The sequence below is a fragment of the Phasianus colchicus genome, chromosome 2, assembly GCF_987193195.1.
Source record: "Phasianus colchicus chromosome 2, bPhaCol1.hap1.1, whole genome shotgun sequence".
Taxonomy (NCBI): domain Eukaryota; kingdom Metazoa; phylum Chordata; class Aves; order Galliformes; family Phasianidae; genus Phasianus; species Phasianus colchicus.
The window spans coordinates 104773768-104789177 of NC_143437.1; the positions used below are offsets into that span (position 1 = coordinate 104773768).

At 54.0% G+C, this 15410-nt stretch overlaps 2 protein-coding genes across 5 annotated transcripts in view; both read left to right on the forward strand.

Moving 5' to 3' along the window:
* The window catches only part of RAB10 (RAB10, member RAS oncogene family), a 38894-nt gene extending 33307 nt beyond the window's left edge, over nucleotides 1–5587 (forward strand). The window contains exons 4-6 of the mRNA XM_031596015.2: nucleotides 347–436; nucleotides 918–1019; nucleotides 3198–5587. Of these exons, the coding sequence (XP_031451875.1) occupies nucleotides 347–436; nucleotides 918–1019; nucleotides 3198–3281 (276 nt within the window). The 3' untranslated portion in view covers nucleotides 3282–5587. The remainder of the gene's footprint in view (nucleotides 1–346; nucleotides 437–917; nucleotides 1020–3197) is intronic.
* Nucleotides 5588–7085: 1498 nt separating this feature from the next.
* GAREM2 (GRB2 associated regulator of MAPK1 subtype 2) lies at nucleotides 7086–15179 on the forward strand. 4 transcript variants are annotated; one of them, XM_031596019.2, is made up of 6 exons: nucleotides 7086–7348; nucleotides 9275–9415; nucleotides 11089–11219; nucleotides 11806–12888; nucleotides 13475–13638; nucleotides 13714–15171. In XM_031596019.2, the coding sequence occupies exons 1-6, from the start codon at nucleotides 7237–7239 to the stop codon at nucleotides 14567–14569; spliced, it is 2487 nt and encodes an 828-aa protein (XP_031451879.2). In that variant the 5' UTR covers nucleotides 7086–7236; the 3' UTR covers nucleotides 14570–15171. The 4 variants fall into 4 exon arrangements, with proteins under 4 accessions (XP_031451879.2, XP_089992618.1, XP_089992619.1 ...); XM_090136493.1 differs by lacking the exon at nucleotides 7086–7348 and adding an exon at nucleotides 7457–7527 and having other exon boundaries at nucleotides 13714–15179; XM_090136491.1 differs by lacking the exon at nucleotides 7086–7348 and adding an exon at nucleotides 7820–8432 and having other exon boundaries at nucleotides 13714–15173.
* Nucleotides 15180–15410: the final 231 nt, after the last annotated feature.

The following is a 15410-nucleotide window of genomic DNA, read 5'->3' on the forward strand; positions in this document are numbered from 1 at the left end:
TGACATGCTGGTGAAGGTAACTGGAAGAATCTGGGTTGGGAAACAGTGCGTAGTTCTTTTTGGAAAGGAAGACAACGCACTTGAGAATGTACAAACAAAAAGGAAAGGGAAAAATAACTGATATTGGGATGGTGTGTTCCATCTTGATGCTATTGCCATTGTTTCATTCTGCTTCCTCTTTAGTCTGAAGGTGGAGTGATCTCTAGCAATCTTTGTTAGAATTCAGGAAATTGCAGGTCCTTTAAGTGTTAGCCTGCGCTTCAGACAGTCTGGAAGTACAAAAGTACAATAGATACTTGCTGCTGGTTGGGGAAGATGTGTCAACGTGGCTCTTATCTCATTTTAGCATGCCAATGAAGATGTGGAGAGGATGCTGTTAGGAAACAAGTGTGACATGGAAGATAAAAGAGTTGTTCCTAAAGCAAAAGGTGAACAGGTAGGTGCTGGACACAAACTTGCTTTTCTAAGTAAGCAGATCAGTGCCAGGGGTTCCACTGTTGTTGGGTGGTTTGGATTCCACAGTGGGGTATGAGATACCTGGATTTGCTGGTAGTGTGCAAGCCTAAGCAGCATGTTCTTAGAAGCTGCATTATGTTCAACTATCATGAATGAAATGAGCTCAGCTGCAGTTTCTTCTTTTTGGATAGCTTGAATTCTTTGATTATCCTTTGTGAGGTTGCTTGTCCTGTGACTGGTTTGTGTAATACCTGTCCTCATATGCTCACACATGTATCTGTGGCTCAAGACACTTCAATTTCTGATTCTGATCGTTACATTCCAAATTGTTTTTGTGACAGTTTGACTAGTACTGTTTTTTCTATGCTGAGAGAATGTTACATGCTTATCATGTGAGCAGCAGCAACTGAATAACCCGACAGGGATAATAACCTTCCTTCTTCTTCTGTTTTTTGGTTTAGATTGCTAGGGAGCACGGTATTAGGTTTTTCGAAACTAGTGCAAAAGCAAATATAAACATTGAGAAGGCATTCCTCACATTAGCAGAAGACATTCTTCGAAAGGTAGGTGATGGTGGGATCTGTTTGGGGGAAAATTTAAATCCTAAAGTGTCAACTCCTGTTGCTTTGGATGTTCACCTGAATTGTTGTGGCTTTTTCCTTTGGTATGCTAAGGCAAACAAGCCCCAGAGGAGGACTCTCAAAGCTTCAGAGCTTCTAAAACCTGTTTGATGTTTCATTGCTCTGCAGGTGCTATCTAGAAGAGGTAGTATACATCAAAGAGCCAAGGAATCTAAATTCAGCCCTTAAACTCATTTGATTCACACGTAGTGCTTAAAGTTAAAAACATTAGAATGAATTCGGAGGAGAATTGGCCCTTCCCTACCACCTTCATTTGCTCCTGCTTTGTGAACATGAGAGTTCACTGCTTCCTGTCTCGGATGACTGAAGGTTTTTTTTATCCTGAGGAGACCCAAAGTCACTGGAACTGTAGGGATGAAACCTGGGCTTGCTTTCCTGTGTTCCTGTGTCAGGGTGTCCTCAGATTTCTGTTCTGAGCAGACTGTGAACTGCAGCCAAAGGAATGGAACAGTTTGCAGTGACAGAGAATCCATTGGAACCCCAATAATTCTGGTAGCTGTACTTCAAAACTTACTGCTTTAAAACTGCTTTAAGCATTCGATTTCTGCTGTGTTACAAAGCATTTCACTATAGAGATCAAATCCTCACATAAGGGGATCCTCTGCCTTTTACCATATTTTTCCCTGCCATATCATTACCTTTCTTCAGTTATGCCTTTTTTTTTTTTTTGGTTGAATCATTTTTATCAATACACAACATTGTCTAAAAGCTCCTAAGTATCTGTCAGGAAGGGTTTTGATGCGATTGGTAGAAGTGGATCTGTCCCTTCATAGATTCATAGAATGGTTTGGGTTGGAAGGGACCTTAAGGATCATGAAGCTGAAGCCCCCTGCCACATGCAGGGCCACCAACCTCCACATTTCATACCAGCCCAGGCTGCCCAGTGCCCCATCCAACCTGGCCTTGAACACCTCCAGGGATGGACGGGGCATCCACAGCCTCTCTGGGCAGCTGTTCCAGCACCTCACCACTCTCATAGTAAAGAACTTCCTCCTGACATCCAACCTAAATCTTTCCTCCTTCAACTTAAAACCATTTCCTTCCTACCTTGGTTTAGTGATTGGCCCTTTCTACCCTTTGCATTTCATGGGAAGTCTTGCTCAGAAGGTTAAATTGCAGCTGAGAGAAGGAGATGGCTCACCAGGTCTCCCTGATGGTTGGTTCTTGCTCCTGAATTGCACCACGTGCCATCAAGAGGGCTGCCTTTCCTGAGAATCCCACTGTTTTGTTGCTGGATTGAGCTGGATGTGGATCTGCAGGTGGTTGTGGGGTTGATTTCCAGTCAGCTTATGTTCTCCCATAGTCAAAGCCTTGATTAGCACCTTCCTGCTTACCATCAGCTTCAACTCCATCTCCAGCACTGCTGACCCTCCTGGCCTTTGCATTTTTACTTTGACCTCAGTACATTTCTCTGAATAATGAGGTAGGATTGGAAGCAACTCTGTAGCAAGGCTGTGAGGTAGAGAACAAGAAGAGGAAGAAAGGGACTAAACAGCTGTATTCTCGTGAATATATAGTTTTAATCTTCTGAAAATAGACACTATAATCTGATCAAAACCACCAGGCCAGAGTTGTGCTTTGACCTAACCAAGTTTACATGCCATGATGCAGATGAGCCTGTTTTGTGCATGGCCTCAGCGTCCTGATGAGTGGAAGGCAGATGCTTTTGAGCAGCCCTTCTTTATCCATATCCTTCTTTATCCATACGTTACTCTGTCACTTTTAAGGTCATCAGTTTGCATAACTCAACCTGCGTTTGCCGTGTGCTGTGATTTACTTACTGTGAGTGTCAGTTCTAAAGGCAGAGTCTGCATATCATTCCTATCCACTTTGGAGTGGTCCGAGTTTGAAGGCTTTTCCCAGCTTTTCAAGTGTTGATTTGGAACGATGACAGCAAAAACCCATAGACTTGTTTGGCACAGCTGTGCTGGCAAAGGGAGGGAGCATTCCTTGTGTCCTTCAGAGCATTTTGCCCATCACTTATTCGGATTGTTATGTGGCAACATCGATCTGATGTAAGCCCCTACCTCTTCTGCTCTGAACACCTGGACTTCCAAACATCTCAGGAGCTCTCTAACCTTCTCGCTTGTTTCATTGCAGACGCCTGTAAAAGAGCCCAACAGTGAAAATGTAGATATCAGCAGTGGAGGTGGGGTGACAGGCTGGAAGAGCAAGTGTTGCTGAACGTTCTCCTATATCACCAATCGCCATCCACCGCCTCTTTTTTCTCGCTGCAAAACAAACCACTCTGTCCGTTTTTAACCTTAAACCAATGTTTTGTTCCTCATCTTAACGAGCTCCTGTCTCCCTTTGTTCTCCCGTGTAGGACAGCTTGCATACTATAATTTCCTCAACGTATGTAGGAAAATCATCTCCGTGACTTCATTTTTTAATGTACCTGCTCCACTTACCACTACGTTTTGGTTGTATTATAGCCCCTCTCCTCCCGACATTAAAACATAGAGCAATCGTATTCAACTCTCTTCTGCAAATTGTATAAGAATAAAAGTTAGAATTAACAATTTATTTTGTACAACAGTGGAATTTTCTGTCATGGATAATGTGCTCGAGTCACCGTGTTCACTAGATGCATCAGCAAAAGAGCCAGGAAAACACTCATGTTCGCCTTGAGTATGTGAATGGGGTTTCTTTTGTCCTGTGCCTTACGTGGAAAGGAACTTTTATTTTCACTTTAATTTCTCTTCTGGTGGAAGCATGTGCAGGAGACATACCATCCATCCCTGACCATTTCCAAGTATCCAACTCTTTTGTGATTGCTTTCTGTAACTGTTGGTGTCATGCATCGAGGACAAAGGGTGGTGCAAAAAAAAAAAACAAAACAAACTACTACTACTACTACTACTCCATTTAATCTGCTGCGTCTCCTTTTGGTGATCTCGCCATTCGGAACTGTTCCTGCTGCCGTTTTCTTTTCTCACTCGCAGCTCTTTCCTTTTTGCCTGCATGCTGCTTTTATTTGCTTTCCTCCATGGTGTGATGTGTTAATTAAAAAGGATGGCAACGTGGTATGTTTGCCAAAAATTTAATACAAAGCACTGATTTAGCTTTCAAGGTAAGATGTTGACGATACCTACTAATTTCCCTCTAGCCAATGTCAGTTCACTAGTATATCCTCTCTCCTCCTGCATAGCCGTTGGGTTTTATGATATGGAAGAGTTATTTGCATGCACTAGTTTTCTATGGAGGGTGATGTGGTTGTCTACTTTATGTGTATGAATATAACATGCGATTCCCAAACTGACAGCATTTAACGTGAACTTTTTCAGTTCTCTCTCACCGTTAGCCGCTCCAACAACGAGCTGTTGGGTAGCCGAGCACGAGGCTGAGTCAAACTTAGGTTAGAAAGGAATGATAGCAACAAAACGAAGACAAAAGTCGGCAGTTTAATTTATTACCTCCCCCCAAAACCTTCCACTTCCCGAGCCTCGCGTTTTTCTCCAAGCTCACATTTGTCCGCTTGGGTTTTGGACTTTCTCCAGTAAATAACGTAGCGGGTAACGCTGATTGAATTTTAATGAAATGACAGTGTTTGAACGTGGAAATCCTAGCTCTGAGCCACCTCCCGTGTAGGGATGTGGCCACGCAGCTCCCTGTCCCATTTGGCTCCGCCTTCCGCCTAAACTGCACTTTCGAAAGTTAAAAAATCAAAAAGGGAAAATGGAGAAAATAGACATCTTTTTGTTGTTGTTGTTGTTTTTCTTTAATATATAACCTTTCTTTGAAACGTGAGCTTTTTATTTGCTCCTGGGGCTTGGCTCCTTCTGTGTCAACCCATCGGGACCCTCTGTAGGCGCTGTGCTGGTGGCTCCCACCCCTTACACCCAACCTCGGCACCGCCATGACCTTGGCCAAGTCTTTAAACCCAAACATCGCTACAGGTTCTGCTTCCCTTCATGCAAAAAAAAAAAACAACCCACAACCAAAAACCTGAATGTTGACCACGTAGCTTGGCTTGGCTTGGTTTTTAGTGGAGTGGAAGGCCCAGCTGAGGAGGAGCGAGCAACCAGAGTCAGTTCAGATGCTAAAACGTAACAAATAACGGCGTTGGTTTTTAGATACGCTGCTCTAGCATTAACTACAGCCTGGAGGCAGGGGTAAGAGCTAAGCCAGCCTGGGGCTGCTCCTTTTGGCACGGCAAAAATGTCACTGAATGAAATTGGTCCTGATGAACTAAACCCCAAAGCTGATCCATTGTATGGGCACCTCAAGCAGGCGGGGCCGGGGTGGAAGCCGCGCTTCGTCCGATCGCATTTGGATGGTGGAAAAAACCAAACAGCATCGACTTCAGGTCTAGGATTAACTCCCATGCCTACAATTTTTTACTTAATCTTTTAATATTTTTGCTATTCCACTCTGGCTTTTTATTTAAAACACATTCTTTTGTACCACTTAACTGTATCAAATTGTATAAAAGATCACTGTCCCATTCTTGGTCATACCAAGAGCAAATAAAAGCTTTTATAAACTTGCACTGGTTCCTTCCTGGGCCCCTCGTGTCCCACTGCGTCGTCCTCCCTCCCCCCCAGCTGTGATCATGTGGATGTGGCAATAAAGCCTTCCTGCTCTAAGGAGTGGTGTTTGGATGCAGCCTTTGCTTGGCGTGCTGTACAGGATCCAGTCCTGTTTGTGTCTCCACAGCTGTCCCATGCTCTGTCTCCACCACTGCAACCCAACGTGCCCCACAGTGGCTGTGTTTGGTGGCTGAAGCACTGCCCTTCCTCTCTATGCAGGAGCTGTTGGCAGCAGCCCCTATGGCTGCAGGTTTGGGCAGTGCCATGGGATGTGGGTATGGCCACACTTGGCCTTGTTTCCTCCTCCTGTAGCTGTGGGAGCTGGAAGAGGGGCTTCGTGCAGAGCTGCTGCTGAGGCTGTGGCAGCCAACAGTGCAGCCCTGCAGCCCAGAGGTGTCACTGTGCCACCGTCACGGTGCCATCCGTGGGGAGGTGGTGGCTCTCCCTGCCTGCCCTGCTCCCAGGTCTGTGTGCTGGGTGTGATGGAACCTGCTCTGGTTTGAAGCCCTGTGCCAGCAGAGGGGTTCCCTGTTCTATCTGCATTCCTTTCCCATCCCCATCTCAGCTCCAACCCCATCCCTTCTCCTTTTCTACTCCATCCTCTGCTCCATCCCCATACTTTTCCCATCCCCATCCCTACGATGTCCATCTTCTCTGCTCCATCCCCGTCCCTGCTTTGTCTCCATTCCCATGCATACTCCTTTTCTGCTCCATCCCATCCTTGTTCCATCTGTCTCTGCTCCATTCCTGCCCTTTCCCTTCACCGTCCTTACTCCTTCCTCATTCCCATCTCCATCCCTTTCCCACCCCAACACTGATCCAACCCCAGCTCTGTTTCTTCCCCATCCCTCCTGCATCTCCATCCCTTCTCCTTTCCTGTTCCATCCCCATCCTTGCTCCATCCTCATCTGCTCTCCGTTCCCTTCCCATCCAGATCCTATCCCTGCCCCCATCCCTGTTCCATCCCTCTTCCATCTCTGCTCCTTCCTATCCCCATCCCTGCTCCATCCCTGTCCCTACTGTCTCCATTCCCATGCCTACTCCTTTCCTGCTCCATCCCCATCCTTTCTCCACCCTTCTCTGCTCCATCCCCATCCCTCTTGCATCCCTATCCCTTCTCCATTCCTGCTCCATCCCCATCCTTGCTCCATCCCTGCTCCTTTCCCTGTCCCATCCCAACCACTGCTCCATCCCTATTCCTTCCCACTCCCCATCTCTTCTCCATCCCTTCTCTTTCCCCATCCCATTTCTTCCACCAACTTCAGAGTCTCATACGATCACTGAGTATCCCGGGCCCAACAGCTCTCAGGAGGGACTGTAACCCCCCCCCCAACCCCCCCTCCCGGTTCCGGGTCTGAGTGTGGGGATCGCAGCCCCCCGGAAAGCCTTTAGGGGCCGCCCAAAGGGGGCGTCTCCCATCTCCCCCCTCCCTCCCTCCCCCCCCCCCTCCCTTTCTCCATCCTTACGCTCCTCCAACCCTTTCCCCACCCGGCTCCGGTCCCGGTGAACGACACCGATGGAAAACGGAGCGGTGCTGGCCGCCTCCCCCCCCCCTCACCGCGGCCTCGGGGCCTCCTGAGCCCGACGGCGGCGATGAAGCGGAGGAGATGGAGAAGCTGGCGGCGGGGCTGGCCCGGCTCCGCTGGAACCCCGCGGCTCTGCCCCTGGATGCCATCGTCAGCAAGTGCCGGCTGCCCACGTTGGTGTGCCTGGGGCAGGGTGAGAACGGCGGGGGGGGGAGCGGGGGGAGGGAAAGGAGGGTGGTAGGGGTTGGGAACGAGGGGGGTGCGGGGGACGGAGACGTTGGAGGGACGGGGACGGAGGGATGGAGAACGTGGTTCTCCACCTCGGGGACGGGGTCCAGGGATGGGGGAAGAGGGGCTGAGAGTGTGGAGGAGGTGCGGAGCGTGGGGACAGGGATGGGGACAGAGGGATGGGGAACGTGCGGGGGGTGCGAGAGATGGGGTTGGGAGCAGAGGGATGGGGAACATGAGTGTGCAAGGGATGGGGATAGAGGGATGAGGACATGGGGTTGGAGAGCAGGGGAGTGCAGGGCACAGGGATGGGGGCAGAGGGATGAGGAGCAGTGAGGGGATGCTGGGGGTGTGGACGGGGACATGGGACACGAGACAGGGAGCGAGGATGGAGACAGTGGGATTGAGAGCATGAGGAGGTGCAGGTGATTGATGGGGATGGGGACAGAGGAATGGGGTCAGCAGCTGGGGAGCATTGGGGGGACGCAGGGGACAGGGTAGAGAGATGGGGACATGGGGATGGGGACAGAGGGATGGGGACAGAGGAATAGGAAACTTGAGGGGGATGCAGGGGATAGGGATGAGGACAGCGGGACATGGACAGAGGGATGGGGAACATGGAGGAGATGCAGGGGGCAGGGATGGGGACAGAGGGACGTGGACAGTGATGGGGAGAATGGAGGAGATGTAGGGCATGGAGATGGATGTGGGGACAGAAAGATGGGGAGCACGGGGGGGGTGCAGAGAACAGGGAGAGGGACAGAGGGACAGGAAGAGGGATGGGAACAGGGTCTGGGTCTGGGATGGAGAGATGGGGACAGGAGGGATGGGGAGCAGTGGAAGGCTGTAAGAAAAGGATGGGACAAAAGGGAGATGGGGGGACAGGAAGGATGTGGAATGTAGGGATGGTGGGGACAGGGACAGAGATGGGGATACAGTGGGGATGGAAGGGCTGGAGAAGGAGAGGGACTGAAAACAAGGAAGGGATGAAGAAGATGGGACAGGAGCAGGATGGAGCTGGAGAAGTGGAGCAATGGAGGGGCCTGCAGGTTCATGGCCCTTCTGGGGTGTCCATGGGGAAGTCCCATCAATGCCACTTGCCTGGCACAGGCGCCTGGGGACACAAAGGGGCTGCATGTGCAGCATTGTACAGCCAGAGCAGGCTTTGCCCATTGCCCGGGTAACTGTTGCTGAGATTCCGGGATGGAAGTGCATGGCACGGCCATGTCCACTGCCTGCACCCCCTGCCTGCCCCACTGCTGCCCAGGCATGGGTGTAGGGTGTGCATGGAAGTGTGCACGGTGATGGGTTTGTGCAAAAGTGTTTGTGTGGATGCAGGAGTATGCATGGCTATGGGTTTGTGCACCGTGTGTGTGCACGGGTTTTGCATGGGTGCAGAGGTGCTGCAAGGTGTGTAGGGACAGAGGAGGATGTGAGGGGTTGGGGTGCACCCTCAAAGCTTGGTGTGTCCCTGGAGATGCTGTGCTGGGGTGCCGGGGCCCCCCGAGCTGCCTCGCCCCGTGTCAATAAACTTGTTGTTCAGCTGCTGCTGCTGCAGCCTTTCAAGAGGGACAAAGAAATTGTTTCCAGGGCAACTGGAGGTTCTTGGCAGCGGGCACCTGCTCACCCTGCACCCGGCAGCTCCTGACATGGCTGTCCCCAAGCCCGTGGCTCAGTGCCCCATATACGCACTGTCCCCATACGCACACTGAACCCATACCTACACTGACCCCCTACCCGCCCTGTCCCTTCACCTCCATTGTCCCCAGGGCTGGTGGCACTCGGGGTGCGTGGCAGGGACACCAGTGGGACCAATGTGGTGGACGCCTGATGGTGGGCTGTGACCATGCCATGTTCCCACGGGTCCCATCCCATCCCCGTCCCCTTGCAGGGGAGTCGGTGGAGGGGGTGAGTGCCCAGGATGTGCTGCTGATCCATTCGTGCCGCCAATGGACGACGGTGACGGCTCACAGCCTGGAGGAGGGCCACTACGTCATCGGCCCCAAAATCGACATCCCACTGCAGTACCCAGGTGGGGGAACGGGGTGGGGATGGGTCAGGGATGGAGGTGGAGACAGGAACACGTGAGGATAGGGACGGGGATGAGATGGTGGTGGAGATGTGGATAGGGATGGGGACAAGGATGGGATGAGTTGGAATGGGGATGGAGGCAGAGATGGAGATGGAGAATGGGATATGGATGAGGATGGGGAGAGGGACAGGGAAGGGACATGGGGATGCAGAAAAAGATGGGATGCGGACAGATATGAGCATGAGGGTGGAGATGGAGACAAGGATGGGATAGGGATGCTATGGAGACTGGACACAGATGGGGATGGGGATAAGTACTGGGATGGAATAGGGATGGAGACAGGATGGGGTAGGATACAACGGAGATGGAGACAGGGATAGGGTCAGAGACAGAAATGTAATAAGGATGGGGATAGGAATGGGTGGGATGAGAATGAAGACAAGAATGGGACATGGGTGGAGAATGGGAAAGGGGACAGGGACAGAGATGAAGATGGGGATTGGGATGGAGAAAAGAATGGGATGGGGTTGGAGACAAAGATGCAATAGGATAGAATGGAGATGGAGACAAGGATAGAGAAGGAAATGGAGCAAGAATGGGGGTGGGAATAGAAATGTAGATGGAAATGGAGATGGGATAGGGAGGGGATGGGGATGGAGACAGAGATGTGGATCAGTTGAGATGTGGGTGGGAATTGGGAGAGAATTGGAGATGGGGACAGGGATATGGAGGGGATGGAGATGGGACATGGATGGGGATGGAATGGTGACAGGGAGGTGGACAGGGACAGGAAGGACAGGAATGGGATAGGGATGGGTATGGAACAGGGATGGGACAGGGAAGGAACAGGCATGGGGCAGGCTGCAGCTGATGAAGTCTGGGGCCACTGTAGCAGATGAAGGTGCTGAGATCACCACGGCCGCCGTAGCAGGAGCCTTAATGACCACTCTAAGTGCTTGCCATGGCGGTAATGAGTCCTGCTAATAAATAAATAATGGGAAATGCAGTGGGGGAGGGGCTGGACGCCCACCCCAGGGAGGGGGATGAGTTAACCAGCTGGTGGGCCCAGCCATGCCCTGGATCCGTGCACATGGGCTTCTGTACCTCAAGCTTGTCCTGCAGCCTCTCACCCCTGCCCTCAGCTCAGTGCAGTATCCCCATCCTCCCTGGCTTTTCATGTCCCCTCTGTGCAGCCCGGTGCCGCAGCACTGAGTTAATATTCCCGTCAGGTCCTGTCCCCGCGATGCTTGTGCTAATGAAGGCAGCTTTGCTCATCAGTGCTCCCTCCGGCTGCAGCTGCACTGAGCCCCCAGCACCCACCCTTACACCCCTGTCCTTGCATCCCCATGAGCCATGTGTGAGGCTGGGGGGGCTGTAGGGCTGGGACACTCGTGCAGATGCCTCTGGATGTCGTTTCCTCCACCCTTGGGGCATTTCTGCGGTCACTTTGGGGCACCCCTATAGCAATGGGGGATGCTGGAGGGACCCTCATGAGATGTCCTCGGAGGATAAGTCTTGGGATGTCCCCAGAATTGGATGGGGACTCAGGGGCAGCCATGCCATGGGGTCCCCCCAGATTGGATGGGGAGCTGCCCCAATGTCCAGTAGTGCCAATGGCTTACGAGGTCCACGGGGTCCACACTTACTGCTGTGGGGTTGGGTGTGTCCTGCAGGGAAGTTCAAGCTGCTGGACCAGGACCGGGACATCCGTGAGCCCGTGCAATATTTCAATAGTGTGGAGGAGGTGGCCAGCATCTTCCCAGACCGTGTCTTTGTTATGGAGGCCATCACATTCAGCGTGAAGGTTGGTGTGGGGACAGCAGAGGGTGGTGGTGGGCATCAGGGGATCAGTGGGACAGGAGGGAATGGCAGGTGGGCAGTAGGGGACATCAGGGGACAGTGATGGGACAACAGATGAACATCAAGGAATGGTGGTACAACATGAAAAGATGGCAGTGGGACATTAAGAGGTGATGATGGGACATAATGGGGTGGTGATGAGAAGTCAGGGTTGGTGGTGGGACATCAGATGATGGCATTGGGACATCAAGGGGTAGTGATGGGACAACAGATGAACATCAGAGCACAGTGGTGAGGCAGAAGGAGCTGGTGGTGAGACATCAGCATGGTTGGTGGGACGCTATTGAATGGCAGTGGAACATCTGAGGGTGGTGGAGTGACACGAGAAGGTGACTGGACATCGGGGTTGGTGGTGGGACATGTGGAATGGTGGTGGGACATGAAAATATGATGGTGGGACATAAAGCGATGGCAGTGGGACATCAAGGGGTCGCTGATGGGACATCAGGGTCGGTGAAGTGACACTATGGGATGGTGATGGGACGTAAGAAGATGGCGGTGGAATGACGTTATGAGATGGTGACGGGCAGGTGGTGTCGGGGGAGTTCAGCGAGGACAGCGAGGTGTACAACTTCACATTGCATGCTGGGGATGAGCTGACGCTGATGGGGCAGGCGGAGATCCTGTGCGCCAAGACGGTGAAGGAGAAGTCGCGCCTCAACACCCTCCTGCGGAAGCTGGGCAAGGCAGCGCCTGCGGCAGGAGCCAGGCAGGTGAAGGGCAAAATGCCGTGCCTGATCTGCATGAACCACCGCACCAACGAGAGCCTCAGCCTCCCCTTCCAGTGCAAGGGCCGCTTCAGCACCCGCAGCCCGCTGGAGCTGCGCCTGCAGGAGGGTGAGCACACCATCCGCAGCATCATCGAGAAGGTCCGGCTGCCCGTCAACGTGGCCGTGCCCAGCCGGCCAGCTCGCAACCCTTACGACCTGCACGCCATCCGCGAGGGACACTGCTACAAGCTGGTGGGCATCATCTCCAAGACGGTGGTGCTGTGCTGCATCCTCCGGCGCGAGCGCCTCGTGCCCTTCCACTTCCTGCTGCTGGCCGACATGCCGCGCTTCCAGCTGCCCGAGGGGCTGCTCGGCGGGGACCCGCAGTTGGAGAAGCTGCTGCGGGACAGCGCGGCGTATTGCCACGAGCGCTTCAACCCCGATGAGTACTCGCGGGCCGTGCGGGAGGCCAAGCCGGATTTTTCGGAGGAATGCGCCAGCCCCCGGCGCCTGCGGCTCTGCTTGCCGAGCTGCGGCCGCGAGGAGCTCAGCCAACCCCTGCAGAGGCTCTCGCTCTGCTTCTATGGTGGGGGGCTGCCCCGCGCACCCCCAGATTCAGCCACCCGCTGCCAGGACCCCCCTGATTTTACCGAGCCTGATAGGGAGTATGTGACTCCCGACTGGGCTGAGCCTGAATTCAGGACTCAGGAGCCACTGGAGATCCCCTACGAAGAGCTCTGGAGCAACCAGGGCTTGGAGAGCTGCTCTTCCTCACAGCTGAGCACTGCAGGGCGGCCGGACCTCATCGCCTTTGGGGCCACGTCCCCGCTGGGCTCCCCGCGACGCACCAGGGATGAGCCACTGGGGGACGCACCACCCCCAGTGCCACCCAAGTCAGAGGCGGTAAGGAGGACTGCGGGGCAGCACACGTCAGCCCACTCCACATCCATGGTGGGTGCCATTGGGTTGCCCAAATCCTCTGCGATCCATGGGGTGCTCACATTCTTTTACCCATGTCCTTTGGTCTCCATGGGGACATCCATGCCATTGGTCTGTCCAGTGGGATGCCCATGCCCTCCTTGCTCAGTGAGGTGTCCATGGCTCTGTGCATTCGGTTGTAATGCATGGCTCCATTCTCAGGAGAGCCCTGAAGCCCACTGGCTGCACCATCAGTACCAGAATCCCCAGGGTCCCTTGTGGGTACCCAAATCCTTTTGGATCCTTACACCAAACCTTGCAGGATGACCTGCACCAAAGGACACCCAAATGCCTTGGGATCCTTGCACCAAACCCTTTGAGCTCCCTGCAGCTTGCTAAGTCCTTAGGACACCACTGGGTAACCAGAATTTTCAGGCTCCCCTGCACCATGGGGTACTCTGCACCTCCCCAACACTGCATCCTTGTGTCTTGATAATTGAGGACCAGAGGGGCACCCAGCACCTCAAGGGGGTCCTTGGGCAGATCCCTGACATTGCTCACCCCATTGCAGGTGAAGGAGGAGTGCCGGCTGCTGAATGCCCCCCCTGTGCCACCCCGGGGAGGCCGCCCCACGGTGCCCCGCAGCCCCCAAGCCCCGCTGCGCTTCCCAAAGCTGGCACCAGCTCCCTCACCTAGCCCCAGCCTGTCCTACTACTCCTCAGGGCTGCACGATGGGTGAGTGGCTTGGGGACAAGGGATGGCCAAGGCTTGGGGGCAGGCTTTGGGGTGACGCTCACTTTCTTTCTGCAGGTCAGCCCCACGGAGCGGCAGCGGCTCGCCCTCACCTGATGCTTACTCCCTCTATTGCTACCCCTGTGCCTGGGGAGACTGCAAAGCTGGGGATCCCCCCGGCTGCCCACTGCCCCCCGCTGCCCCGCCAGCCTCCACCGCCTGGTCCGATCCCTGGGCCTACACCGAGGCAGGGGCAGGGGGGAACAGCAGCTGCTCCACACCACTGCCAGCGACTGAGCCCCCTCTGAAGCCTTTCCGGAGCTGCCCCCGCCTCAAACCTCCGCACCCCCAAAAACGCTTTGCACCCTTTGGGGCGCTCAACCCCTTTGCCGGTGCAACCGAGTGGCCCGAGAGCCCTGAGTGGCCCAAACCACCCTCAGTCCCTCCTGCACCCTCCTCCTCCTCTTCACCAGAGCCCTTCGAGGGGCCAGAGCCAGTGGCCCCCCCGCGCCCACCCAAGGGCTTTGATGGGGACGGCATAGTCATCCGTGGCACGGCCCCACTCTCTCCTGCCATGCTGAGAGGTGCTGAGGGTGGTGTCACCCACCTCTACCTGGCACAGGGTGTCATCGAGGTGCCACCGGGGACGTGGGGTGAAGGAGGGGCCCCGCCGGCTGCCCCAAGACCCAGTGGGGATGGTTCACCCTGGCTGCCCCCTGCCGACCTCTCGGCCCTGTCGGTGGAGGAGGTCTCCAAGTGCCTACGTTTCATTGGTCTCTCCGAGGACGTCGTCAGCTTCTTCGCGCGGGAGCGCATTGATGGCAGCATCTTCGTGCAGCTCAGCGAAGAGATCCTGGCTGATGATTTTCGCCTCACCAAGCTCCAGGTGAAGAAAATCATGCAGTTCATCAAGGGCTGGCGCCCCAAAATCTAGCCTGATGATGGGGTACCCACGGGTGCCCCAACCCAGCAGTGCCTCTCCCCGCTTTCAGCAGTGGGGTTTCCTTCTTCCTGAGCCTCTCCCTTTCCTGTTGTAACACTGGACAGTTCATTTTGGCCTGAAAGGGCTGGAAAATACTGGAGTTTGCATTGACTGGTTTAACTTAATCCTTGTGGATTAGTGTAATAAAACATACGGGAGAAAACAAGCTGCTGGAAGAGCCCCTTGCCTGGGGAGGAGGGGGACAGGGACCCTCAGTGCAGAGGATGGGAGGGTGGTATAGCACACGCCATGCTGTCCCTGTGTCCTCAGGGCAAGAGGAAACAGCAGGGAGCTCCCCTAGGGGCTGCCACCTCCCTGGCCTCACAGCAGAGGTCATGTCTCAACTCAGGCTTTACAGCGCTGGCTTTGAGCAGAGCACAAACCCAGCATGGAAAGAGCAGTGAGCACCCTGCTTGGCTCTGCTGGGGCTGGGAGACAGACCTGGCACCACAGCGAGGTGGAGGCTGGCAGGGCTCTGAAATCAGTGACAGGTGCAGAGATTTAAAGCCTTTTAGTTTAAATTGAGCTCTCCCCACGGGGGACCCTTCTGGCCTTTGGCTGCTTGGTTTGCAATTACAGGTGGGTCCATCTGCCAAGATAACACTGGCAGCAGCGCTTGGGGCCAGACAAAAGAGCCGGAGGCTCCTCGCAGGCACTGATGGATGGCAGAGGTGACAGAGCAGGGCTTTGTTCTGCACTGGCGGCCTTTTTCCACTCCCCCCTTGCCCTCCTCTTGGTTGGTCTCACAGCTCAGCAGGCTGCCAGCAAGCGTGGGCAGCCCACGACATACCGA